The following is a 27,817-nucleotide window of genomic DNA, read 5'->3' as shown; positions in this document are numbered from 1 at the left end:
CAAGAGAGGGACATAACAGTTTATTAGTGGGCATAGCAAACCATGTGCCCGAGCTCTTCATCTGGGCTCCAGGATTACAGTTACTTCCTGTTTAAAACATTTAGCTTTAAATATAGTGCAACATAGAGAATATGCCTGTTTGCTTTCATGTGCAGTCTTAGGATTGGTGGACAACAATGTAACCAACTTTCATGTGTAGAACTGAAGTAGAATTTTATATCATCATACAACTTAACGGCCTTTAACATCCTCAAGGTCCACAGTGATGAGCAAAGCCAATCTCTATTTGTATAATTAGCTGGTAATCAGCTTAATTTCACAGGTTTTCCAAGGAAATAATGAAATGCAATATTGTCTTTATTAATGTGCCTGTTGTGGTCAGAGGAGGGAAAGACAAGGGCAATTCAATTAATTATATTTGAAAGGACATTCATTTTTCTTTTGATTCGAATTAGTGTTTAATTATCTGTAAAGACAGGGTAGGTATGGGTCATGATACTAGGGTGAGGATCATGAGGGGGTAAAGCGATGTTGACTTTGGGGGCTGGGTGTAACATGTCGTAGATGTGACATGAAATTAGAAAAGAAGCCACTGCAGGTGGTAGTATGACAGATGCCAAGAGCTTGGGAAGGCATGAGTAGGATCATCAAAAACAAATTTCAAAATTCCACAATGAAATCTAATAATTTATATACTAATTGCAAATAAAGATTAAATGTCTATTAATGAACAGTTAAGTTAAAAAAATAAACTGTATAATAGAGACAGGTTGAAATGAACAAAAGAGAGAAACTAGATATATAAGTCAAAACTCAGAATGTCAGTCTAAGTTGTTTTTAAGAAATCCCAATGAGACACAATTTCCATAAGTATAAAATCTGAGCATTAAGCCAAACTCTAATTGCTAATATTCAATTATTTTAGACTGACTGAAACAGCAACTTTACAGGTTTTAACATTAATATGCTAATATCATATCATCATTTATTCATTTTAGGGCAATCCAGGTCCAACTGGGACCATTGGAGACACAGGGCCACCAGGTCTTCAAGGCATGCCAGGAGAAAGAGGAATCGCAGGAACACCTGGCCCCAAGGGTGACAGAGTAAGTCCTGTTTATTTATTAATTTCCCCAGTGTATGTCTTTAGAATTTCTATCATAGTGATTTCCTGAGCAGCCTTTTATTTCAATCATCCTGATCTATAAGTCATTTTTTTTTCTTCTAAGTATCTTTGTTTATTGAGAACACACATAATCAAGTACTATTGGGAAGTAGAGCTGTGAAGGAGACAAGGAAAGCTTGCCCTCAAGAAGCTTCATCCAGAGTACAGGAAGCACAGTTAAACTAACGATTGGCATTTTGTATTTTGTGTTTATTCAGGGTGGCATAGGAGAGAAAGGTGCTGAAGGAACCGCTGGGAATGATGGAGCAAGGGTAAGGGGAAGGGTATCTTCTCGCATGAGCTACAAACCTACATTATCATTGCTTATCCTACAAACTTGCCTTAAATTTTAACAATAAAGTTACTCATGTTGATTTACAGTCAAGAATATAATAATGATACCATTTGAGACTTGATGTAGATTGACAGTGGATACTTATTTTACTTACCTTGTATTACAGTAATATAATATGTATATAAATAAGGTCATAGAATATATAAAGCTATCTCTGTATCTACTATGCTTATAAAAATAGGTGTGATAGATCAGGGCAAATAGAACTATTACTTTATTTGTAATAAGTACAATACATTGTTTTAGCAAAGAGGCATTTGCTGAAAGAAAACAATAACATGTTTTCTCTGTATTAGTAACACCCTTCCCTACATGAACAGGGTATTTTTTATTTCCTATGCATATAAGCTATGAACTGGCTTTTCAGGTTTCAAGAAGTGTTCTAAGAAAATTATTAGAAAATAAAAACTCCCCCCCCATTCAAGATCACACAATTAATGTCAATTTTATTCTTTACATTCTTTCAACAATGCAAATAACATTTTAATGGTAAGTGAATATTGAGTTGCCTATGAAGAAGAAACACAAAATTGACAGAGCACATTTTCCTAAAAAACCCCAACAATCCAGTCACGTAAATATTGAGATTATATGTCCTGAAGTCCCAGGTTCTGCCCCAGGAGGCTGTCCCTACTCTTCCTAAATAGAGAACTACATCAATAGCAGTGAACCTTAATTGTGGAAGGCTCTTTTATTTTAAACAGTGAAGGCAGGTGTAATTGAATTTTTAGTAAAAATGTATTTTTATTATTATATTAAAATTGAAGAAAATATTGCAAAAGGACAGCCAATTTTCAATTTATACCCAAATTTTAAAATAGATACTAGCAAAATTAAACAGGTTATAAAATCAAACAAACATTGCCAAAAAAGCTGCTAATTTAGAACTAATTTGAGGACAGTTTCATATATTGAACAGGGTTAGATGAAAAAGGTCAAATATTATGTAGAGAATATCTAGTTGCTAGTGTATGGACAACATAGCAAAAGTCTTGATAATGTAGAGGTGATAATGACTTGCAAAAGCAGTCATGCTTTACTTAAACATGGACATTTCTGTTCACACTTTCCTTCAGTGTACTTATGTTCTGTTAATTTACAGGGTCTTCCAGGTCCTTTGGGGCCACCAGGTCCTGCGGGGCCTACTGGAGAAAAGGTAAGTTGAAAGATGGCACTGTGCACTCCAAAACAGCAAGGCGTAAAGTATTGCTGTTTGTCAACACCATGGAAGAGAAAAACCATCTCAGAGTTTGGTCTAACTACACATGGTGCCTAGTGGTCTCCAAGTGCATTATGTATTATACTTAGCCCTCTAAAACCTTCTTTCTAGGGTGAACCTGGTCCTCGAGGTTTAGTTGGTCCTCCTGGCTCTCGTGGTAATCCTGTAAGTGAACACTAACAGAATTTTTCTCTTGTTGATCTATCTATCTATCTATCTATCTATCTATCTATCTATCTATCTATCTATCTATCTATCTATCTATCATGTCTATCTATCCTTCCTATCTATCTATCTATCTATCTATCAATCATTAATCACTGTGTCTAACCTTTATGTAATTTTCATGCTTATTCCATTAGTTTATTTATTTTTATTAAACTTAAACATTACATCTAGGCAAATAGAATTCTAAGTAATTAAGTTTCTTTGGTCTTGAGAATTTATTATTTGACTTAAGGATATTCCCAAAGCAATGTAGCTGACTTCTCTGTATACACTGAGCTGCATAAAATGTATATCATATGTGTGAAAGCTTCAGTCCTGCTTGTCTCCTATTAGGGTTCTCGTGGTGAAAATGGTCCAACTGGAGCTGTTGGTTTTGCTGGACCACAGGTAAAATTTTCAAATGTTTCTAACTTACAAATGAATAAACTTCTTAGTAGAGAAATGAGTTTAAGTGTTATTCTCATATGTTTTGAGATATATAAAATCTTTAAGTTTTAAAATATTTTATGTATTATACAACATATTTCTCATGAGTGGAACAAAATTTGATGCTTATAATATTTTAGTGTATGTAGTTATTTTCTATGATGAACATAGTCTAAGATTTTTTTCCAAGAAAGTTTTAAGAATGTTATTGAGGTTCCCCCCCCCATATCATGCTTAGACTAATTAGACAACAATATTCTATAAGACTAAATGTCATGTTAATATTTATTACTATGAAATAATTTGTTTATAAATCTTAAAAAATTGTTCCTCATTTGAAAAATTGCATTTAGGGTCCTGATGGACAGCCTGGAGTCAAGGGAGAGCCTGGAGAGCCTGGGCAGAAGGGAGATGCTGGGTCTCCTGGACCCCAAGGGCTAGCAGGATCACCTGGTCCTCATGTGAGTTAAAAATAGAAAGGGGAAATTTGATACCAAGGCCCAATGTTTACAATGCACAGTGCTTGTATTTGGCTTACTTTTTTGGTCTTTTGTTTCTTCCACTTAGGGTCCTCATGGCGTTCCTGGACTGAAAGGTGGTCGGGGAACCCAGGGTCCGCCTGTAAGTCTCTTTGTTATTCTGGGAATTGCGCAACAGCTAGTTGCAAACATCAAGTCATCTAAGGATGTAATAACATGTTATCCTATGTATCAGCTGTACTATAGAGCAAAAGGGGCTTAGCTTAAGCTGGAGATCTGGGTGAAAACCAGTTTTGCTAATCGTGAAAACCCAGCTGCTTCATATGGAGCAGAGGTATTACATATCAAAGTAAAAATACTTTATGTAGTTGGTTACACAAAAGACCACGTGTAGTTTTAGCTCAACTTTAATACGTTTCAATAAATAAAAGTCAAAAGAGAAAAACTGTTTAACTCTTATCAGTTAACCCAGATTCTCTAAAGCATTTGAGGACTGAGAATAGAAAAGCTATATGGTCATAAAGAAAGGAAGGAATCAACAGATCCTTAGCCTCCTTTGTGAAATGCAGGCTTCAGGAAAATTAACATCTGTTGTGATCTGGACCAATTGTTTGATTTTGTCCTCAGGGTGCTACAGGATTTCCTGGTTCTGCAGGCAGAGTTGGGCCCCCAGGCCCTGCTGTAAGTCATTTCAGATTCAAATCATTGGTAGTGATTGTAATGCATGCACTTGCATGTGCACTGCCACAATGTGGTATTTTAATTATTATTTTTATTTAATCTCTTACTGATTTGTTTTCTTCTTTGTCAAGTCATTTTGTAGTCACAGTGACATTTCACCAAAACAAATTCAATGAACTTGGAAGAGATTATTTGCATGTTTTTCTAAGCTAATGTTTGACTGGGCTTTTGTTGGAGTACTAAATACCTTTTTTAAAATGTGCTAATAATACATCTCAGAAAGCATCTCTAGAATATCAGAAAAGTTCTTAAAAGTTTATTCTTAGTGTGTGTGTGTGTGTGTGTGTGTGTGTGTGTGCCTGCATGAGCTTATACACCACGTGCATGCAGGAGCCGGTGGAAGTCCCAGAGGGTGTTGAATACTCTGGGACTAGAGTTAAAGGCAGCTGTGCTCACCCACAGGCGCTGGGTATCAACTCATGTCATAGGCAAGAGCCATGAAAGATCTTGATAGCTTCACCATCACAGCAGCCCCTGAGAGTTTATTTAGTAAATCTTGTTGGAAGACCAGTTCAAATCAGCCCAAATAAAATAAGACATATAATCTATTGTTGAAACAGCCTGAAATGTTTGAAAATTAAAATTAATTTCATAGCTCTTAATAATGTGGGATTAAATGGTCATCTGAAAATGAGATTTAGGCTTTTCTTGGACATTAATCTATGGCATGCTTTGTTTTCTTTTGCTTTGCTTAAGTATCGGAAGTGACCAATTATCTAAGAAGATAAATAATCCTGTAGGACTGTGTCCTCTGTGCCTGAGGCAGAGCCCTTTGGGTCAATTCCTCTTACTTAGCTTCCACTTTTTCCTTCTCATTGCTTATTTTTGTGTTATGCTAGGGAGCTCCAGGACCTGCAGGACCCATAGGGGAGCCTGGGAAAGAGGGACCTCCTGGTCTTCGTGGGGACCCTGGCTCTCATGGGAGAGTGGGTGATAGAGGACCAGCTGGCCCACCTGGTGGCCCAGGAGACAAAGGGGACCCAGGAGAAGATGGACAACCTGTAAGTTTGGCATCTGTTTCATTACAACTCCAATTGGAATATTTATAAGAAAGAAACCTGTAATAACCACTGGCATAAAATCTATTAAAATATTGTTCTGGAAACATTCCTAAATGCTTTCATCTCACTAAATTATATACATTTCAATTTCTAATTTTCTGCCATGAAAGTGTATATATATATATATATATATATATATATATATATATATATGATATATGTATTACAAAAGCTTAAAGGACATAATTTTCTAAAACTAAACCAAAAGACATTCTTTATTGAATGTCTCCTATGTGAAGAAAGTAAAACATATATTATCACATGTAGTATTTATATACTACTAAGTATTATCACTTTTAGAAATATAATCCTTCTAAATTTGCTTTTTGTCCTTTTAATATGGGGAAACAAGTTTTTCAATAGCTCTTTCCTTTTATTTTCACTAGCTATCAAGTTGCTTTCTGAGTGTTGAATAATGTTAGAAGCTGAGTTTGACCTCAAAAGTATTGACATTCATGGTTTGATGAGATAAGAAGTTTTTTTCCTCATACTTCTTCAAATTCTATAAAACGATAGTCAACTATATAAATTACTCAGATTCTGGCTCATTCTGTAGAGTAGTTAGTAATTACAGTCTGCTATCCCCATTAGGGTCCAGATGGTCCCCCTGGTCCAGCTGGTACCACTGGGCAAAGAGGGATTGTAGGAATGCCTGGACAACGTGGGGAACGAGGCATGCCTGGCCTTCCTGGCCCAGCGGTGAGTAGCTGTTGGTCAATTTTCATTTGACATGTTACATAACTTTTGCAGCAAGAATTGATTTGTTTTGCTTGATGAGTTGGTTCAAAAAGTCTTAAGCTGATGTAAATTCCTAGCGTTTAAAAACCTTTGATCTTCAATGCTTAACAACCTTGACAAACATTTGTTTAACCTTGGAGCTACAGAGAGGTAGATAATCAGTGTTTGAATTTTTTGGTGACGTGTGTATTTCTTCGGTGATAAAAATGATGCTAGCAAAGGGGGATTACTTCCTGGTGGTTTGGTAGTATCTTTTAAAATAAACAACCTTAATAAAACAGCCATACTTCACAGTAAACCACCAAAGAGAACAGGTGAGCTGAGGTCACATTAGAAGTGATTATGGCTGAACTATAATATCCTGTTTCCCATGGAATACAGAAGAAAGTTTGATGCTGTAAAATCTCCAAAGTGATTGATTTTTATCAGTGAGTGCTTACAACATTTGAGGGGGAAATGGTGATTTTTATGGAATGTGAACAGAGTTTGGAATCCTGGTGTGTTAAACTAGAAGACCTTGGGGTAGAAATATGAAGCCAGCAATTAGAAGTTAAACTTTATCTTGATATCAAAATTGAGGCAAGAAACTGAAAAGTAAAATTCTTTAGTGATGAGTCTAAAGTACTGAAACACATTTAAAACAAATGTGTTGAAAAAAAAAAAAAACAGGAGTGAAAAGGGTGTACATCTTTGTAGTGATACAGATTCCAGAAGGGCAGCCATAATTGACTACATATATTTCAAACACAAAATGCGGTGGTGCAGGATGATTTTCATCTCTTTGGTATGTCAGGAGTAATGTGATAAGAAGTGGGCATGTCTTCAAGCATTCATAGGTGCTATAGGATACTGGACAATTATTTCTGTAGGAGGAGAGACTGAAGTACTACCAAATAAATGGAGCCTTATGAAAACTAATATTCCTAATATTTTTCTGCAGTGGTTGACATATTTGTGCTTTAATTTCAGGGCACACCAGGAAAAGTGGGACCAACTGGTGCCACAGGAGATAAAGGTCCCCCTGGTCCCGTAGGACCCCCAGGCTCCAATGGTCCTGTAGGAGAACCTGGGCCAGAAGTGAGTGCTACAACTCCAAAGCAAAATACCTTCTCTTTTAGCTGAGTGTGATGGGGATAATCTTTCCATTATGAAATTGATGTAGATATTTGGGAATGGGTTGCACATAGGAGCTTAAGAAAGATTTCTGTCATGCTGTTTAATGTACTCTTTCTCCATAGAGAGTTGCTAAATGATAGAGAAACAAAATCAGTGTCCTTGTACTGACTTTTGTAAAAGCTGCGCTGAGCATTTCCATTGATTTAGCTTTGGGGAAATTGTTTTGAAGGTGGAAGGACACAGCCATTCATCTTTCCCGTGTTAATGTAATGGGATATTTATCAAAATTGCCAAGCTTTGCAGTGATAGGATTAATGAAACTATTACTGCTCATGAAGAAGAGAGAGGGAGTAAAGGACATTCTCCTTTCTTACTATAAAGTAACATCATGGTTGTCATGTCCCTTTAGTTCTTTTGAGAGGAAATAGAGCATTGACAGGCAATTTGAGAAGGTAAAGTCTGGAATACCCTTCTGCTAAGCCGCTTAAGGAGTCAATTGCCAAAGGATCATGTTCTCATGAAAGAATTAATCAATGATTTCAAAGCTAATTTTATCGAGAACTAAAAACCTAATTCTAAAAAATAACAAAAAAAAAAATAAGAAAAGAATAATATGTACTTTAAAATGGAATCTTATATAATATTAACACAGTTATCTGGTTTCAAAACCTTGAAAATATTTGGAAAAGTGAAGTGGGAATTCAGACAAAATGCAAGATAGCAGCACTGTCACGCTGATCTATTTCAATGTGTCTGAGGGCTTTTCCATTTTAAAATTGAGAACTAGACATTAATAATTTGAACAACTATGAATATGGTAATTTTAGAAGCAATTGAAAATATGAAGAAATTAGTATTCATTTTCTCCTGCTGAGGTTCCTATCAGGTGTTATTTTATAGTACAAACAAGAGTACAACATGTAGCTCCATTTCCTGTCAACTGGAATGAAAGTTTAAAAATCTCCTTTTGAAGCAATAATGTCTCAAACACTATTCTTTTTAGGGTCCAGCTGGTAATGATGGTACCCCAGGACGGGATGGTGCAGTTGGAGAACGGGTAAGTGCAATGATACAGATTGGAATGCTAGAGCCACATATACCTGAAATCACTATAATTCTAGCCTAATAATGATAATGATGATGATGATAATAACAATAGTAATTAAAAAAAAACCTAGTCTTTATCCCCATAGGCCCAGTGCAACTCTGACTTTTCTGATGGAAAGCTTTTTATTAAGGTTATAACCTTGGATGATCTTTTAAATGAAATAATATTTGATTTCATGACAAAGTATGATATTTCAAGAGCAAGGAACAAAAAATTATTTTCATATTTGGTGTAACATAGAGGCTTTGCATCAAGATGAAAATGGGTCTTCTAAGTTTCCATATCACTCACACAGCTGAATGACATCTACATTTTTCTACTTATTCCCTAAAGAGTTAACGTACAAGGATATAAGCCATGACGCTTGCTAAGTGGTAGACATGCTGTGTATTTTTAAATTAGGCCTACATTGAGCTGACAATTTTCCCAGGTGTATCAGCAGCTGAGTCTCTTTTGGTGGTTGCACAGCTGTTAGGAAACAGATGCAGCCATTAAAGGCAAATCAGACACAGGACACTTAGTTTTCTGAATCTATTTCCAAATACCTTAAATATGCTTAGTGTAAGTGTTTATATGCTAATACCAGGCTTAAAATTCTTCTGCAGAGTAATTCCTCAAGAATGCTAGTGTACCACAACAGGAATGTGGAGTGTTTGGGGGATCCTGGGCTAAGACTCTCCTTATCTATCACAGCCACAGAAAATTTTCTAACATCTGGAGACTTGCCTTTGTTGGTGTCTACATGGAATGCAGAAAGCATTCAAAGGTCTTGAAATGCACTCCTTGAAATATTATTGCAGCTTCTTGAACTCCTACGTGCACTTTAAATTGCTGTTTTGGTTTTAAAGGCATACAGCACAGGCAATTCCCTGTAAATTCCAGTTGTGGGTGTGCTTTAAAAAGGCTTGTTTTCAAAATCTTCACTTCAGTTTATTGTATATGTACTCTTTAACTTACATGCAAATGCTCATTCTAGCTACCAAATTATTTATTTCTATTTCATGTATGAGTGGTATGCATGCCAGAAGAGAGCATCAGATGCCACTATAAAGGGCTGTGAGACACCATGGGGTTTCTGGGAATTGAACTCAGGACCTCTGGAAAAGCAACCAATGCTCTTAACCACTGAGCCACCTCTCTAGCCCCTAGCCCACTTCTCCAGCTACCCTAGCTGCCAAATTAGTAAGTCAAGTAAGAATTAATTTCTGTCAGAAAATAAAGTTTGACTCCTTTATTGAGTTGTTAATTGTGTCCATGCATGCTCATTCCACATTGATTTCACCTGTGCCAGCACAATGAGCTATTATTTAGAGCCTTGTCATATGGGCCATGTAAGGGGGATTCTCTCCCAATCCTTCCAAATGAGACCTGCACAGTCTGAAGTCATCTTTGTTTGACCCTCAGAAGCAGTTATTTTTAAGGGCACTGTAGCATACAAGGGAAGAGAAAGTAGTAAAAGAACAATCAGAATCAGTTTTGAGACTCAGTGGAGCTGAAAATGTAGGAAGTGGTTTCCTTAACATTTTCCCACTCTGAAATTGTAGTGTGTTTTACAAACATGGACACTCCTTTGAAGACTGCTCAGTCTAGGAAATTAGACCAGTAAATGTTATCTTCTGGAAGTGAACACTCCTGTACTCTTAACAATCTGAATGTAAGGAACAGCAAGTGCTGAATGTGGTTGAGATCTGAAACCGAGGAGAAACGATTCTAGTCCCTTGAATATAATGTATTGAGTAGCGAATAAAAGTAAACTAGTGAGGTAAAATAATAAACCAACATGTTTGAAATGGTGTATTTTCATATTATAGATAATATGAGCAATATAGAATATTGTTGCTATTATAGAATAAATGTTTAAATAACAATACTCTGTCTATTCTTGTCAGGGTGACCGTGGAGACCCCGGGCCTGCAGGTCTGCCAGGCTCTCAGGGTGCCCCTGGGACTCCTGGGCCTGTTGGTGCACCAGGAGATGCGGGACAAAGAGGAGATCCTGTAAGAAAATCAATTTCAGACTGACAGCTTTGTGACACTGATATGTTATGCTGTAACTATGTGAATATATATCCTATCCTGTATATGTTGTTGTTAGCTAAGAACTCTAAATAATGGCAGACAATTATAAATTAAAATTTATGCTTAGTTTAAAAATGAGTTGCTTTCCAAAAAAAAAAAAAAAAAGCTGGGTGTTGGTGGTGCACATGCCACATGCCTTTAATCCAAGCCAGTGCTCAGGAGGCAGAGGCAGGCAGCAGGCAGATCTCAGTGAGTTCAAGGCCAGCCTAGTCTACAGTGCTAGTTCCAGGACAGGCTCCAAAACAATACATAGAAACCCTGTCTTGAAAAGACAAAACAAAAAAAATGAGTTGTTGCTTTTTGAATATGATATGATTCTGATATAGTTACTTCAATTATCTAAACAAGTTGGGATTTATATGAACTGTAATACATATAAATATAAATTTAAATAAGCAATGTCATTTAATAGTTAACTAAAGTGAACTTAATGTGGTAAAACTAATAAAAAATATTGATTATTATGATTATAATGTGTTACTAGAGTTAGTGCATTCTTACCTGATGTAGGGACATTTGCTGGACATCAACGAATTAGCTATAATTGTGCACATTTTATTTATATCTACTTATGTTATGTTAATATGCTTATGTTAATATGTTGTTCATATTTATATACACATTTGCATTTATTATTTTAAGATAATACATTTTATGATTATTTTCTAGGGTTCTCGAGGCCCTGTAGGACCACCTGGCCGAGCTGGAAAACGTGGTTTACCTGTAAGCTCTGTCTTTTCTGAACAAAAATATGTTTTTTATGTACAATATATATCCAAAGAGGAAATGTGATTTAAGATGCACAAATAGCAAGGAAAAAGAAATGCTCCTATATAGTTATTGACCCAGAGAATCCTGACACTCTGTGAGATGGTAGCAGTAATGGTATGTAGTGGGATGGGTCACAGTAAGGCATATTTCAGAAAGATAGAAGACAGATTTTGAAAGATTTTATTACAAAGAAATGATGCAAATGACAGTGTATTTTAAAGCTGCATTAAAACCACAGAGGAATTGGTTTAAAGTGATATGGGGAAGATCAAGAGTCCTTGAGAGCAGTAGAAGTTTTCTTGTTTTAGATGTACAGTAGCTCAGGGGGTGTGGAGTGAGATGAGGTCCTGGAAAATCAAAGGCAGACAAATCTTTCCCAGCCAGTGGATTCATGTAAATTTTATGAACAACATGGGTGGTGAATTTTTAGAAAGAAGCTTGCAATAGGTCATAGATGAGAGGAAGAGATACAGGAAGCAAGCAGAGTCTTGTGCGTCCCAAGGGTTGCCATGCTAGTTTAGGGACTGTTTATATGACTTATGGCAAAAGCTATGTTGAGGTATGTTGAGGTAAGCTGATCAATCCAGTGGCCCACTCACAACATGTTGCTGTGGCTCTCCATCCTAGGTCCGGGCTAGGTGCTTCCTGGCAGGTTTACCTTTATCTGTTACTGGCAGTCTAGTGGATCATGTTCTCATGTTCATGTACCAATATCTAGTGCTGTTTCTATTATAAAAACACTCTCTCTAATCTACCATATTGCTTGGAAATCCAAATTAAACCTAAAAAACAAAATAAAACTTAAAAGGGGAAAAATATTAGCCTAAAATCCAGTGGATTTGATCATTCCATTCATTCTCTGCAGTTAGATTAGTAGAGTTCCATTTCTTCCAGGACACCAAGGATAACACATCTAACCCTTAGCTATCTGTCACTTGTTGGCTCACTGTGAACCACTGAACCCTGAAACAGTGTATACCTTCTAGCACCCCAAATAAAAGCCACAATCCACCCAGTGGATACTTTTACCACTTCTCTGGATGTGGCTTATATCACAAATGAGATTCTTCTTTATATTTTTTTTTAGAATTGGGATCCATAGATTTGAGAACAAACTGTTGCAGATATGATGAGAATGACATGCTCTCTTTGGTGTGTGTATGTGTGTAATGAATGTAGCTTACTGATAACATTTCAGTTTCATTGTCCCAATTTTGGTTTTTTTTATGATTTTTTGAGAATTTAATTTATATCATTTCTACCCTCTCCTCTCTCTTTTTCTCCAAGTTGTCCAGAGCTCTCCACTTCCTCCTAGTTTTATGACCACTCCTTTAAGTGTCCACACACACATGTATATATAAATACAACCTTTTGCCTTGCTCATGTATGTATGTGCATTTGAGGGTGACCTCTTGCGTGTGGATAACCTATCAGTGGCTTGTTCCTGGAGAAATCTGATTCTCACCCTCTTCTGTGATTGTGATTGCCCTTGAACCTTTTGTATAGGGGTTATGTTATAGATGTGTCAGTCATGCATCGGGAATCCCATGGTCAGTTTTCTTTGCAATTGACCAGTGTGGATTTCTGAGAGGGTTCTGATGAGGGTCTAGAGCTGGGGTTATCTGTGGATTTAAATATAAGTATTTAGAATGCATTTGGAAATTAGTTTAGGAACACAGCAGTACAATGTTCTCCTCTATGGTCCATGATCTCACTAACCATGGATAGTTTTCTAAGCTTTCAGACACAAATCGCTTCCCACTGAGTGAGACTTAAGTCCAATTAGGTGGCTCTTGGTTATTCTGACCTAGAAATATACCTACTGAGCACTTGTTTGTTTCTCAATATAGTCCCAGCAGTCCTAGCTCTTTTATTTGCATATGTAAATTTCATGTTCCTAGAGGAAGCATGGAAAGTGAAAGTTACAATTAAGTTTTAGTTTCCGAGAAACTATTTAAACATTATAGTAAATACAGTTTTAGAGAGTAAAATAGCAGGAAATTGTAGTCTTGAAAAGTAATATTAATAACTGACTATTTATAGGGACCTCAAGGACCTCGAGGTGACAAGGGTGACAATGGAGACAGAGGTGACCGAGGCCAGAAAGGCCACAGAGGCTTCACTGGCCTTCAGGGTCTTCCTGGCCCTCCTGTAAGTTTTTTGTTTAAGCGTTGTCCTTCCCTGCATGTGAAAATATACTGATGTATTCATAGGACTACCAGTCTCTCCATTAAATAGACTGATGCTTTTGTATATCATTTTAATTTAAAATTATCTTGATCAAAGATTATATAGTTACCTTATATAAATACCCATATACAAGCTATAATATTGTGGGGGAAGAAATAAACAAAAAGCTTTAAATGCCTTTACCTATGCAGTTGGCTGTAGCATCAGTTGGATGTTAAGGAAGTTAATGGCTTCATTTCTAGTACTAAAGTTAGTAACAGCATACTTTTAAAGATAAAACACAGCACAATGCAAGATTTATATTTATATTTTCCAGGTGCATGAGCTACTTTTTTGGAGCTCATTCATTATGGTGGGATGCCATGCTGAACCTCAATGCAAGGGGAAGGGTTTGGCGCAGCCTTAACTTAATGTGCCAGGCTTTGTTGATTCCCCATGGGAGGCCTTACCCTATGGGAAGAGTGGATGGGGGTGGGCTGGGAGGGAGGTGAGGGGGGCCAGGAGGAGTGGTTAGAGAGAGAACTGTGGTTGGAATGTAAAATAAAATTTTTTTAAAAATTTAAAAGATTTATATGTTTTAGTAATACTTTCAGTGTTCTTTTTGTGTAGGGTCCAAATGGTGAACAAGGAAGTGCTGGGATCCCTGGTCCTTTTGGCCCAAGAGTAAGTAACAGAAGTCACCTTTAGTGACATAATACTGTTCCTTGAGTACAATATTGTTGGTATTAAATATCGATTGGTTCATGGTCTCTGAGGTTGGCAGAAAAATGTATTGGAAAAACCTTAGCAAGAAATTTAAATATAAATATCCTGGAATTTGACATGTTATGTATTATACAGTGAGCCCATGGTGAAATCTCTTAACCAGGTACTTACATATTCTTCTACTCAGTTTCTTATTGGGGATTAAATTTCTATTAAACGTGAATTCTTTGAGATGATTGGACTTCCTCATGAAGTGGAATAGATTTTGGAGACAGTAATATTTTGCTCTTTAATTGTGATAAAACCCTAGAAGAAGTTTATAGAAAAGATAATTTGGAAGCAACTCATATAGAAGAATTGATATTTGAGGCTTTTAGAATTCTAAAGTAATATTAATGCTGTTTCTTATAAGTCTTTGGTGTCATAAAACAGCTCACACAAATATTTAGGGAAATAGAAAAAGTTATAAATATGAATTAGCAAAGCAATTATGCTATATTTAACTTCAACATAAATATACATAAGTTGAGAATAATAATAAGGAGAGGGCTAGAATATAATGAGGTTCTGTGGTGTAAGTACTGAGGTTCTATTACAGCAAACCCTCAACTTATATAATTGCCTTCTAAATTAATTGAAATTCCAACCAAGTTTATGGACAATTGGATGAAACAATTTCTGCCAATGAAAACTGGTTATTAGAATGTGTCTTTGTTAGGATTTCTATTGCTGTGAAGAGACACCATGAGCACCTTTGGTGGCCATTTTCTTTCAAACCACCACAGTCTGTTAGCATTTTTTAACATATCTTGGTTCTCTATCTAGAATTAGTGATGGACAGTTCATACACAATGAAATTATAAATGTAACAAAATGCTGAATGGCAACTCATTATTAGAATCTGAATAATTATGTAATTACTCAATCTCTATCATTGTTGTTTTATTAGAGAGACATTGCAAAGTATTTCTTCTAAAATGAAGTTTTTGTGTCCTGACAGGGTCCTCCAGGACCAGTAGGTCCTTCAGGCAAAGAAGGAAACCCTGGGCCACTTGGACCCATTGGACCTCCTGGTGTGCGGGGAAGTGTAGGAGAAGCTGGACCAGAGGTAAGCTCACAGGAGTTTGCATGGAAGATGCTGATGTCACGATGGAGACTATACAGAAGCATTTGTGCAACCTTGTCAACAAGAGTCTTAAAAGACTTCTCAAATAAACCTAGAAGTCATAACACAAGATTATCTACTTAAGTAATTATTTCAAGTTTTCAATACAAAGCATTTAGAACATACAAAATGAAAGTTCAAGATAATCAAGTCCTTGAATTGATATTACACTCAGATCAAATATCAAGCAATGGCTGCGTGCCTATTAAAGTTGTACAACTAATGTATTGTGTAAAATTATGTTTGTCTTAGTTTGTTTTCCTGTTATTGTTTAATACTCTAACAATATCACATTAAGAAAGGGTTACCTCATAGTTCATGGTACAGTCCATCATGGCAGGGATATCAAAGCAGCAGGAGCTGAAACAATATAGTTATGTGAGTTTGAAAGTTTCTTTCCTGAAAATGATGTTCAAGATCTCAATTTAAAATTTCCAATTACAAATCTAAGGGTATTTAGTATAAGATGTTATCAAGTAATAAACCATATTAGTCTCTAGCTTGTCTGTCTTTAGACATGCATCATCTATCTACACACATATGTATTGTGTGTATCTAAGCTTCTGTCTGGTGTTTGTTTGATCTTATTTATCTGACTGTACCTTTTAAGTCTTTGTTCCTTTAGTGACAGTGCCATTGGTTCAAATATTTATTATTTTTATGTAGGTGTGTAGGTTTAGTCTCATCATAGTCAAGAAAGTCCCTTCCTTCTTTTTCCAAGAAGGGAAAACAGTTACATTGTTTATCTGTGACTTGTGTAGCTCTTAATGCACTTTGTATGGCCTGGCCGTGTGTTGTTGGTGAGATGAGGCTATTCCTCTGAGATTAGTGCAATAGGATGTGTGGAATCATGATGACCTCCCAGAAATCAATCATCCATCTATCCATCATCTATCTGCCTGTCTCCCTATCATCAGTCTTTTGAGAATGAGAAAGCACTGGCACAGAGGCAAAGACATGTTGCTTGGAGTTCCCATTAAATGAATGGCAGAACTAGTATTGGCACATTAGGACTGTGCTCTCTACCTGAGATGTGGGCTCCACATCTCCTTAGTTACATAGCTCTTTCAAGACTCATTCTTCCTCTGAAAATGCAGAAGAATTAATGGAAAGCACTCAACTTGTAATCTTCGCTACTTTTGGGGGAGCTTATCTGAGACTTTACATTCCTTCACTTCTTCTTGAAAGCAGAAGAGCAGGACCCATCCTTAAGGCTATGAAAAGCCTATCTTTGTTCAGTACAGAGAATGTTTACATTTAGGTATATACAAAAAAGACTTCCTTTTTTTCTTTTTGATCTGGAGGAGCCAGGAAGTTCCATGTTGGAGGTCTTGTAGTTATTTCCCCGGTATTTACATGCAGACTTATAGAACCAGATTCCACACCCTAGCAGCCCCTCTGCCTACCCACATAGCTGCTTTTGAAGAATCCCAGTGCATCTTGCCCAAAATTGTTTTGAAAAGAATGTAACTCTGGATGTTCTTCACATGAGATGCATCGTATCTTCAAAGAAGACATCAAACTGAGGAGTTTGGCTTTAAGCTTTGTTTATCTGAGAGGCTGAATTGAAGGTTTATTTATTTATTTATTTATTTATTTTTGCCTGAAAAACAGAGCTGTACATCACTTCCCATTCTTGCAATCCTATCTATGGCTTGACAGGCTAGGCCTGCCTGTTTAAAAAGCATGAGTCACACTTGAATAATGATGAATTTGTGTGCCAAGTTGTAACTGCCAGGGCACTGCACGGCACCAGTTTAGTATAACAAAACACTGTTAAATATCTTCCTAAATTCTCCTATTTAGGGTCCTCCTGGTGAACCTGGGCCCCCTGGTCCTCCAGGTCCCCCTGGCCATCTTACTGCTGCTCTTGGTGATATCATGGGCCACTATGATGAGAATATGCCAGATCCGCTTCCAGAGTTTACTGAAGACCAGGCGGCTCCTGATGACACAAACAAAACCGACCCTGGGGTCCATGCTACCCTGAAGTCCCTCAGTAGTCAGATTGAAACCATGCGTAGCCCTGATGGTTCCAAGAAGCACCCAGCCCGGACTTGTGATGACTTAAAGCTTTGCCATTCCACCAGGCAGAGTGGTGAGTAGATAGGAGCTGGTATGAGTGAAGCACGTTGTTTGAATTGAGTTATTTTCAACTACAACCCAAAATATTTTTTAACTTTTTAATTAATGATAGACACAAAGACAAAACTGTGAACATGCCATAGAGCTTATAGTTTTGTGGCAGAGACAATTACATGAAAAACTACATAGTAAAGGTGATATGAAACATATACAATAGAGATCATATCTTTAAAAAAAAAACTAATTTTGAGGAAGTGATCCCAACATGCATGTATGTACATTCAGAAAACACTTGCTCATGAATAGATAAAGATTCTCTCTTACCTATGTGTTCATGCAGAATTGTAATTTGGTAAGCCATTGAGAGCCCGGTAAAGTCCATATTTCCCTAAGTTATTTGCATCTGGGATCTATTTATTGAAGCTTACTGTCCTACCACTTACTCTTTTGCAACCCTTCCTGGCAGGATCATGTATAGTGAACTTTTCAAGCAGTTTGGAATGAAGTAGTGTTTCTACCTTCGTTGTATGACAGTGTTCTAAGTTTTCCTTCTTCAAGAATTTTGAATGATCTAATTAGACCCAGAAAAGGCGTATTTAAAACTGTAAGAATGAGTTGCAAAATATCAACGTTTCAGTTAACTTTGAAATAACATCAACAGGGACAACTGAAAATGTTTTCTCCAAAAGACAACATACTTTTCTTAGTAACTGTATAATATACATTTCCCTTTTCATTTTATTCACAATGTAAATTTTATAATTTATGTATAACACACATATATATAGACCTACATGTGAGTAAATATATTTGTTTGTATATTTATGTGATTATATATCAAACATCAAGCACTGTCTTGTATATCTCATTTTAGAAATCACTTGGGTATTTTTAGTCTTAAATACACAATTTTGAAAAGTGCTTTTGAATGGAAGTTAGCATGGAGAAGGCTTCCAATGTTTAACAGTTACATTTCTCCCTATATGTATATGTGAGTGGTTGCATGCATGTGTATTTGTGTGTTCACATGTGTGTGAGTGCATGTGAACATGTGGAGAAAGCTGAAATTAGATATCTTATTCAATTACTGAATGTCTTACATGTTAAAACTGTTTTTAGCTGAGTCCACAGCTCATTGTTTTAGATAGTCTAACTTGTCGGATTACCCCGGGATTCCTGTTTCTATATTTCCATATGCTGGAATTGCGAGTGGACTACCATACCCACCTAGTTTGGATAGATTTTTGGGATCCCAACTCAAGCCCTTGTGATTTCATGGCAAACACCTTACCTGCTGAGCTTTCTCCTCATTCCCTTAACAATTCCATTTTGAATAAAAGATCAACCTCCACTGATTGATTACCTTAGAGACGTTGAATCATATTTGAGATAATATCCATTTAGCAGATATTTCTATCTTGAAAAATAGGCGAATATTGGATTGACCCTAACCAGGGATCTTCTGAAGATGCAATCAAAGTTTATTGCAATATGGAAACAGGAGAGACATGTATTTCAGCAAACCCAGCCAGTGTTCCACTTAAAACCTGGTGGGCCAGCAAGTCTCCTGACAGTAAGCCTGTGTGGTATGGTCTCGACATGAACAGAGGATCTCAGGTGATTTATTGTTCACTCCAAATTATATTTTTACTTTTTACAAATTATGTTTTACTTTTTATTATTATGTTTCCGCATTTATTAAAACAATGCCATTATTTTTGACTGGGTTAATTTTTACTATGCTTACTTTTAAATGATGTGTTCTCATTAGAAATGCAAAATCTTTTTCTAAACAAGTTTTATCAAGATTAATTAATATGAATTTAAAAATTTTCTTTTTCATAGAATGAAATAAGTAATATCTAATATTAGTGTCTTTAATATATGTTACTGACTATGGAGTACAGTAGGAGGGGGTCTTGTTTCTGCTCTAGGAGACCTGGGTCATAATTGAAACTTATAAAATTACTAACCTTTTAAAACTTTATAGCTACTTTACAGTGAGAGCAGTAAGACTGTCCTCACTGTCTCTGTGAATGCTATTGTTTAATGTAGTATCTAGATTAATAAACAATGATACATATTAGATACATTCTTACAATAAGGGGATCCCTTACAACCTGTAAAGTACTACTTAAAGTTTACTCATTTTTCTAATTAGGTGAATTATGGTATAATGTTTCTGGGTTCCAGTCTGCTTTATGTTTTTGTTATAGTCTAGTGTTCAGAGTTTATCAGACCTTGGTGTTTCCTGTTACAAAATCAGAATTTCATCCTCCTATCTTGCCTCCTCTGCTTCTAATCTTGTCTCAATTAACATGTTATGAAAGAGTTATAAGTCTATATACAATAAGCTAGAATCTACCATCATTTGGTGGAAATAAAATTTAAACATAAACAGCTGAAATGTAGTTTAAGAAAACTAATATGTCAGAAACCAAAATGATGCTACTGAAAACTAACCCAAAGCTGTAGATAAGAAGGAAAGTAAGAAATGAGTTTTGGGCACTTATGTTATAGGAAATAATATTTTGATATATAAGATAAATTTACACTTATAGTTAATTCTTATTTTTATTCTAATTATTGAAAAAGTTGAGTTGTATTTATTAAGTATAATGAATGTAACATGTATATAATTAAAGCAGATTTAAAAACATTTGACTTTCCTCTGGGAAATTGAAATTATTTGTTCATCTCTTCTTTGAGGTCATAAGGGAATAGGTCTTGTGACTATGGATAGATATTTGAAAATATTTTCCTTGTGTAGGAACAATATCTTATTGTATGAAAACTAAGTAATATTTTTCAACTTTGACTTCTTTATAGTCAGTTAGTCCTCTTTCTGTCTGTCTACCTATCATCAATCTGCCATCTCTTTATCGTTTCTCTAGTTCACATATGGAGATTACCAGTCACCTAATACAGCCATTACTCAGATGACCTTCCTACGCCTCTTATCTAAAGAAGCCTCCCAGAACATCACCTATGTCTGTAGGAACACTGTGGGATACATGGATGACCAAGCCAAAAACCTCAAGAAAGCTGTGGTGCTCAAAGGGTCAAATGACTTAGAAATCAAAGGAGAAGGGAACATTCGATTCAGATACACGGTTCTTCAAGACACTTGCTCTGTAAGTGCCTTCAGAGCTATACTCTTCTCTAACTTCCTTCCTTGCTTCAGTCATTAAACTTACCAAATCTCACTTTCAATCATAAACTTTTGAGTCTACAATGCAGAAACACTGATTTCCATGTCTCCTTTCTGCCATGCATGCTAGTGCCATCTTGCCTGAGCTGCACATAATCCCTGTTTTTATGATACAACAAGCTGCCTTGGGAGGGTGTTGCTGTGTAAAATTCTCAGAGAAATTGTATATACTATTCACCCATTGCCCTATTGAATTCCAGAAACGCAATGGAAATGTGGGCAAGACGATCTTTGAATACAGAACGCAGAACGTGGCCCGCTTGCCCATCATAGATCTTGCTCCTGTGGATATTGGCAACACAGACCAGGAATTTGGCATTGAAATTGGGCCAGTTTGTTTCATGTAACAGAAGCCCAGAAGAATCGATACTGCCATCAGTGACCATCACCACCGCGACATTGAGCACTGCCATTGATGACCAACACCATTAACACAAGAACTTTGCCCATTTGAGGTTGATCCTGAGACTCTTGAAGTGATGGCTGGTCTTGCACCAGCTTTGTATATATGATCTGAAGTGCCTGGCCTCCTTAATCCTTCAGAATATTTATTTTACTTACAATCCTCAAGTTCATTTGACTTAAAATATTTTTCAATATGGCAGTTTAAATTTAAGATGATCAATGACAGTGACCGCCTTTACAAAAGAGTAAACTGATTAAAAAATAAACATGTTTTCATCAATTCATTTCACTGTAATGAATGAGTTGCTTAGTATTTATGAGGAAAATCTTCTTCCTAGCAGGTAGCTTTCAGAGCGGGGTGAGCAAAGCCTCAGCACATGCTGACTTTGCTTGGCTGCAGTCTGGAAAGTAGAGAGCAGTGCCTTTCTATGTCCTCTTATTCCCATATTGTCAATGAAAAACAAATGCAAAATATTTTACTTTGTGGCTGAAGCTCTCGTGCACGTCTTAATATTATACTACCATTAGAGAAATTCTTTAAGGAGAATATAATGTATCGCCTTTCCACTTTCTTAAATGAAATCTTTAAATAGCACATAGTCACTGAATTTCAGGAGGAAAAGAACCTCATAGAAGTGCTTCAACTTCCCAATTTGTGTTGTAAAGACTGATACACTTAGATTATTTTTTCTCATTTCAAATTTTAAAAGCAACGCTTTTCTATTTGTTGTAATCTTTCAATACAAGTTGCATTTGTGCTTTCTTGTGTAAAAAGATGTTGAATGCAAACAAAACAAAGCAATAACTTTCTAAACACCTAGTAACCAAAATTGAGACTCCTTCACAGGCCTAAAGCCTATCATAAAGGAAAGGTCTAGAAACCCAGTTATGATGATCACTCAAATGTGAGGATTTGAATTAGAACATTTTAAGGAAAATATGACCCAAAATTTCTTAGCATGAGCTACCTCATCTCTAGAAGCTGGGATAGACTTTCTGTTAGTGTTTATACTTTAGATATTAAAAGGTGCTGTGTTTCTGTTGTTATTCCAAGACTGGAGATAGGCAGGGCTGAAATGGTAACACTTTTCTCTTAATGATGGTGCTAAAATTACTTCAATAAAATTCTTTAAAACTAAAGATTATTTCATTAACGCCATTTGTGAACACAGAACTATTAGATATCCAGTTTCTGAGAGACAGAACATTGTTTCAGGGCCTGTTGACTGTTCCTCTCATGCTGTATTTGGAGTACTTTGTATTACATGCACATGTCTTAGTCCAGTATACACAGGTCCCCTTGTGTCTCAAGGTATCTTTTTTTCTTTATTGTGTTTTTTTCTCCATTGTTATTTACTTAAAAATTAATAGTTCAGCCTTCCCAAAGGACAAGCCAAGCACACAACTTTGGTCATGTATCTGCAAAGCAAGGAATTAAATGCATGCTTCTGCCATGTCCGTTGTTCTGTTTGTTGAATTCCTTTGAACACATTATATCCTTCTGGTTTCCAATAAGGAAAATGAAGATCTTTTGGTAGTTTTGGTTTATCATTTAATAGGAGATACAACCAATACCGTCCATCACATCTGCACTGGCTTACAAACAAAAATTTGTGATACTGCCCACAAAGGCATGATGAAGACAGCCTATGCCTACGCAAACTCCAGATAGTGATTGGTAAAGAATAAAAGAGATGAAAATTCCATGGTTGAATAAACTGATAATAAAAACATGCCTCAATGTGTATAAAGTATGAATTCATCTTGAGTACCATCAGCATTTTATTTGTAATGTTTGTTTCACAACTTAATTTTTTCTAATTTTATTATTATCTGAGCTCTACATCTAGAATTTGACTGTATAACTAAGGATATTTGTAAGTTTTCTTTTTAATCCCAACCCATATAAGTTGTACAGGTTCATATAAGTAATCCAGAAACACATGTTGATTTCTATTAAATAAAAATACTAATAGTTTCCACCCACAGAAATACCAGTTCTTATCTGAGAGTCAGGGATGTTGTTAGTACATTTCATCCAGACTACACTAAAACTTGAAATTTTTCTCTGTGTTCTAGGTACACAGGTCTCTTCAGAGCAGTGGATTTCTTTACCTTCATGACCTAGAGACATCTTGGATGCAAAATGACCAAAAGAAATATAATCTATAACTATGGCAGGGACTAGTGGCATTTCTATATTGCTAATTTATAAAAATAAAATATAAATAAAAAGTCAAATAAGCTTGAATTAATAAAAGGAAGCAAATATAGCAAGTGAATGATGCTAAAAAGTCCCAAATTCGGAGCACAATTTGAAAAATCCCAGCTATGTTCACAGTAGTTTGTTCCCAACTTTAAATAGGTTCAATTTTATAAATTATAAACAGTATTCTTTCCCCAAAATGGGATTATGGGTCTGTTTTAGTTAGGGTTTTTATTACTGTGATATAACACCGTGGCCAAAAGTAACTTGGGGAGGAAGGGGGTATACCTTGCTTATACTTGTTCATTACATTCCACGAACCTGGAGGTGGGAGCTGATTAAGATGCCATGGAGGATGCCTTCTTACTACCTTGTTCCTCATGGCTTGCTCAATGTTTCTTATACCAGCCCGTACTATTTTACCCAGAGGTAGCACCACTAACCAACGATTGAGCCCTCCCACATCAGTCATTAATCAAGAGAATGTCCTATAGAGTTTCTTATAGTCCTAGCCCATGGAGGCATTGTCTCTATTAAAATTATTTCTTCCCAAGTGATTCTAACTTATGTCAAGTTGAGAAAACACTACCTAACCCAGGTTCATTAAGAAAATAAAAAAGGAAAAAAAAATCTGGAAAAAGCACTTATGATATGCTATCCTACCATATCTCAGGGGAACACATTTTCTTTTGAAATTATAAAGATTTCAGAAGACATTAAGGAAAACCATTAATGGTTGATTTTGGAGACAAAAACTACCTGTGGCAATGCATGCTCTGAGCCATAGGGCATAGCAATCAGCTGATTTTCTTTCTTTTTAAAATCAAAATAGCTATTCCATTCCAAAGGAACTTTTTACCCTTTTCTGTCAGTGAGTCATTTTCCCAGCTGCTTCAGCATGACTGTTCACAAGGGGACAATATTATCAGAACGTTCATACTCAGTACCCTCACCTGATTTTACCCATACCTATGCCTTTAGTTATCATCTGGATGTCAACTGCTTAAAGTGTAATCCCAACCATTCTCTTTGGAGCTTGAGCCATTTCCTGTTGATGTTCCTCATGTTTCAGAGGCCTGTCCATTGTGTCCTGTCACCATGCCCCAGGTTAAATGCTTACATCTTGTAAATTTTGTTAATACATCCAGTCATTGTGGACCCTTTCAAACATGAAATATGATCCCGATCCCACTCATCTCCTTCTCTCCTCACTTCTGCCCTCTGCCCCTGCAATCTACTCCCCCAAACCAAAAAAAAAAAAAAAATTTAAAAGTGTAGCCACAGAAACAAAACAACAACAAAACAAACAAAAAGAAAATGAAGAAGAAATCTTGTCAAGGAAGCTGTAGTGTGACACTGAGTCACACTGTATACCTCTTAGTCCCTGTATCTTTACTTTTAAGTGTCCACTGCACAGGATCATTGATCTGGCTTTTGCTGCCCTATCAATAATGCTCCTCACTGGGACTTCTGGAAATCCTGTTGTTGGAGGATGTGTCATTTAGATCCTGTAGCTTTGGAACTGACCTCTTTACATTTACCACCAGGACCAGCTCTCCTATTTTGCCCAGGCAAGGTATACGATCCGCTCTTCCTATTGTTATAGTTGATAAGGGATAAGGGCCAGCTCTTCCATTCTCATGTCCCTGAGGGTGGCTCTTCCACCTGCTTCATCTGGCAAGAGTCGGGGAAAGGCCTACATATTTCTATCACTCATGATACATGGCATATGAGGAATGCCATGGTGCCACTTTCCTCTCACAACCACAGGACTGGCTCACCTGTGACCCTGCCTACAGTGTCAGCTTTAGTGTGCTACCCAGGTGAGAACCCAGGACCAGTCTTAGCTGTGCTGTAGTTGATGACAGGCAGGACCAGCTCTTCCCCCTACAATCGGTGGCAGAGGGTGGCAAGGGACAAGAAGGGGATAGTCAGCAGTGCCTAGATGACAGATACAGCTTCCCCAAAGCCACTTGGCCTTGGTGTGTGTGTTGGGTGTGGCAGTCAGGTCCATTATAGTTAGTGGAAAATGGGAGAAAGGGGCAGATCTTAACTGGTGGATGGTGAGGACCAAGCTAACAAAGATGGCTCACTTGCCACCTGGGGCCATCCTGACATCTGGACCTTGGCTACTGCCAAGGGCTATGTCTTTGTCTGTGGTACTGATGGCTGCAGTTGTGTGGGTCTATGTTGATGTCTGTGGCTCTTACTACCACATGGAAGCTCAGAGTCTGGGCCACCACTTATGACCAAGTCAGTGTCCTAGGAACATGCACCCACAGGGTCCATGCCAACCTAAGAGTCCTGCACTGCCACCTGGGGCCATTGTGTCATCCAGGCGGTACTGTTTCCAGGGGCCGTGTCTGGTCCCATGGCCCTGCTGTGTGTTGCCAGGCTCTGAACTGACATCTGTGACTCCTGCTGCCTCTGAGGGCCATACAGCAGCCACCATCTAGGTCAACACCTGAGGCTAATTGGTCTCTGAGTGCTGAGCAGCCGCTGGGGCCATATAGACCTGGGAGGTCCTAGCTGCTGCCTGAGGCCATCTTGTCTTCTGTATCCAAACTGTGTCTGAGGGACATGTCTGGTTATGACCCTGTCATAGACAGGGTCTTTGTTGATGTCAGAGGTTTCTGTTGCCATCAAAAGTGGTATGAATGAAGTCTGAGCCATCACTTTGGGCCAGGTAGGTGTTTGAAAGCCCCACTACTGCTGGGTCTGTCTAAGTGACTTGTGCTGCCAACCAAGGCCACGGTGACATCAGGCCTAGGCTACTGCCAAGGACCATGTCTGGGTCCGTGGTCTAACCTCAGCTGGGATCTGTGTGGCTATCCATGGCCTGTATTGCCAACAAGGGCCACATGGATGTCAGGAGTTTGGGATGCTACCTAGGGCCATATTAGTGCCCAAAAACTGAGCCTCTGCTGGACCATGCATATCTATGGGACCTGCCTGTGGCCTTGGTGTTGCCCAGACATGGGCTGCTGCCTGGAGCCATATCTGGGTCCTTGGCCCTGCTGTAGCCATAGTCTGTGGTGAGGTCTGTGGCTTTTGCTGCCACCAAAAACAGTGTGGAGAGGCCTGCATAGAGTTGACCAGGCCTCTCATCAACTGTGGCCCTTGGGAAAGCAGGAACTGTACCTTGCCTGGACAACAAAGTAATCAAATATTAAAGCATAATAAAAAGTTACTGGTAATGGGAGAGAGGATAGTTAGAATTAGTGTATATAACTGGCTAGAATTTAACATATTATCAAAACTAGCTTGAGTATATCACTTGACATTTATCATTTGAAATATAACAAAACAAATTCAAAATAGACAGAATACTACAATTTTTAAAATCTCTAAGTTTATTGGCATAAAAATTATCAAGCAGTTTAATATTTTTGATGTGGGGCTGAAGAAATATGTATACCAAATTAAGACTGAAGGAATATGTTTCATAAGGCATCTTTATGTGCATCATGAGACTCAGTATGCATCCTTAAAGCATGTTTAAATCGGAAAAACTGCAATAAATATGACACAAAATATTGAATAAAGTTTGTTTGAAAAGACAAAGTAGATACTTAAATTTTGTCATGTACTTTGTATGTTATTTACTGAGCTGCTGAACTTGTGGAAGGTGTGGACCTCATAGGAAATAAAATCAATGGAAATAATAACACTAAATTCTATGAATTTTTGGGCTGGAGAGATGGCTCAGCTATTAAAGGCTAGGTTCACAACTAAAAGTATAAATTCTATGAACTTCACAGTATATGACAGTATTGATGGTCATGATACTAGATGAAGCAAAATTCTCACAAATATTCCCTCTCTTTTGTCCATTGGATTGCAGACAGTATAAAATTACCTTCTCAAGTCATTGTATCAAGAGTTCACACTCTTGATAGGATTCATGGTCAAAGTGAGGTATGGACAGGTCAAGGAATAGAATTAATTTGGGTGGCCTCTGAGAATATTTATTTTATTTGATTTCAAGTAATTTGATTCATGATTTGAAAAATAGCATATACATATATACATAAAATACAGTGAAACTTAAGACTCACATGACAAAAAACACTGAGCAACGATGACAGACTGACGTACACATTATAGCCTAAGAAGCAGCGTGAATCACATGTATTTCATCTGTACTTTCTGCCACATTCTAGTGCTTTTGCTTTGGAATATAAAATGATTTACCATCTGATGCTACAGAAAGTGACTCTATGCTTTCTATACTGCTTCTATCATTTACTTGACAAAACTGCAAAACACATCAATATTGAATAAACATATGGTATGGGTTATGTGCAAGGGAATTATGGACAGTCTATGTAAAACAGACTGGGGTTAGAAGAGGAGCACAGGCAA

General features: G+C 37.0%; 1 protein-coding gene across 1 annotated transcript in view; it reads left to right on the top strand.

Moving 5' to 3' along the window:
• Positions 1 to 22,704, top strand: part of Col5a2 (collagen type V alpha 2 chain) — a 124,852-nt gene extending 102,148 nt beyond the window's left edge. The window contains exons 34-54 of the mRNA XM_051190117.1: positions 999 to 1,106; positions 1,384 to 1,437; positions 2,623 to 2,676; positions 2,851 to 2,904; positions 3,301 to 3,354; positions 3,747 to 3,854; positions 3,961 to 4,014; positions 4,500 to 4,553; positions 5,453 to 5,614; positions 6,266 to 6,373; positions 7,382 to 7,489; positions 8,532 to 8,585; positions 10,526 to 10,633; positions 11,384 to 11,437; positions 13,529 to 13,636; positions 14,285 to 14,338; positions 15,381 to 15,488; positions 17,352 to 17,643; positions 19,060 to 19,247; positions 20,525 to 20,764; positions 21,042 to 22,704. Coding sequence (XP_051046074.1) covers positions 999 to 1,106; positions 1,384 to 1,437; positions 2,623 to 2,676; positions 2,851 to 2,904; positions 3,301 to 3,354; positions 3,747 to 3,854; positions 3,961 to 4,014; positions 4,500 to 4,553; positions 5,453 to 5,614; positions 6,266 to 6,373; positions 7,382 to 7,489; positions 8,532 to 8,585; positions 10,526 to 10,633; positions 11,384 to 11,437; positions 13,529 to 13,636; positions 14,285 to 14,338; positions 15,381 to 15,488; positions 17,352 to 17,643; positions 19,060 to 19,247; positions 20,525 to 20,764; positions 21,042 to 21,188 — 2,271 coding nt within the window. The 3' untranslated portion in view covers positions 21,189 to 22,704. The remainder of the gene's footprint in view (positions 1 to 998; positions 1,107 to 1,383; positions 1,438 to 2,622; positions 2,677 to 2,850; positions 2,905 to 3,300; positions 3,355 to 3,746; positions 3,855 to 3,960; positions 4,015 to 4,499; positions 4,554 to 5,452; positions 5,615 to 6,265; positions 6,374 to 7,381; positions 7,490 to 8,531; positions 8,586 to 10,525; positions 10,634 to 11,383; positions 11,438 to 13,528; positions 13,637 to 14,284; positions 14,339 to 15,380; positions 15,489 to 17,351; positions 17,644 to 19,059; positions 19,248 to 20,524; positions 20,765 to 21,041) is intronic.
• The last annotated feature ends 5,113 nt before the right edge of the window (positions 22,705 to 27,817 follow it).

Source organism: Phodopus roborovskii, unplaced genomic scaffold (genome assembly GCF_943737965.1).
Source record: "Phodopus roborovskii unplaced genomic scaffold, PHOROB, whole genome shotgun sequence".
In the NCBI taxonomy this organism is placed as follows: domain Eukaryota; kingdom Metazoa; phylum Chordata; class Mammalia; order Rodentia; family Cricetidae; genus Phodopus; species Phodopus roborovskii.
Note: the sequence above shows the minus strand (reverse complement) of the source record. Positions and strands in the feature narration are given on the sequence as shown.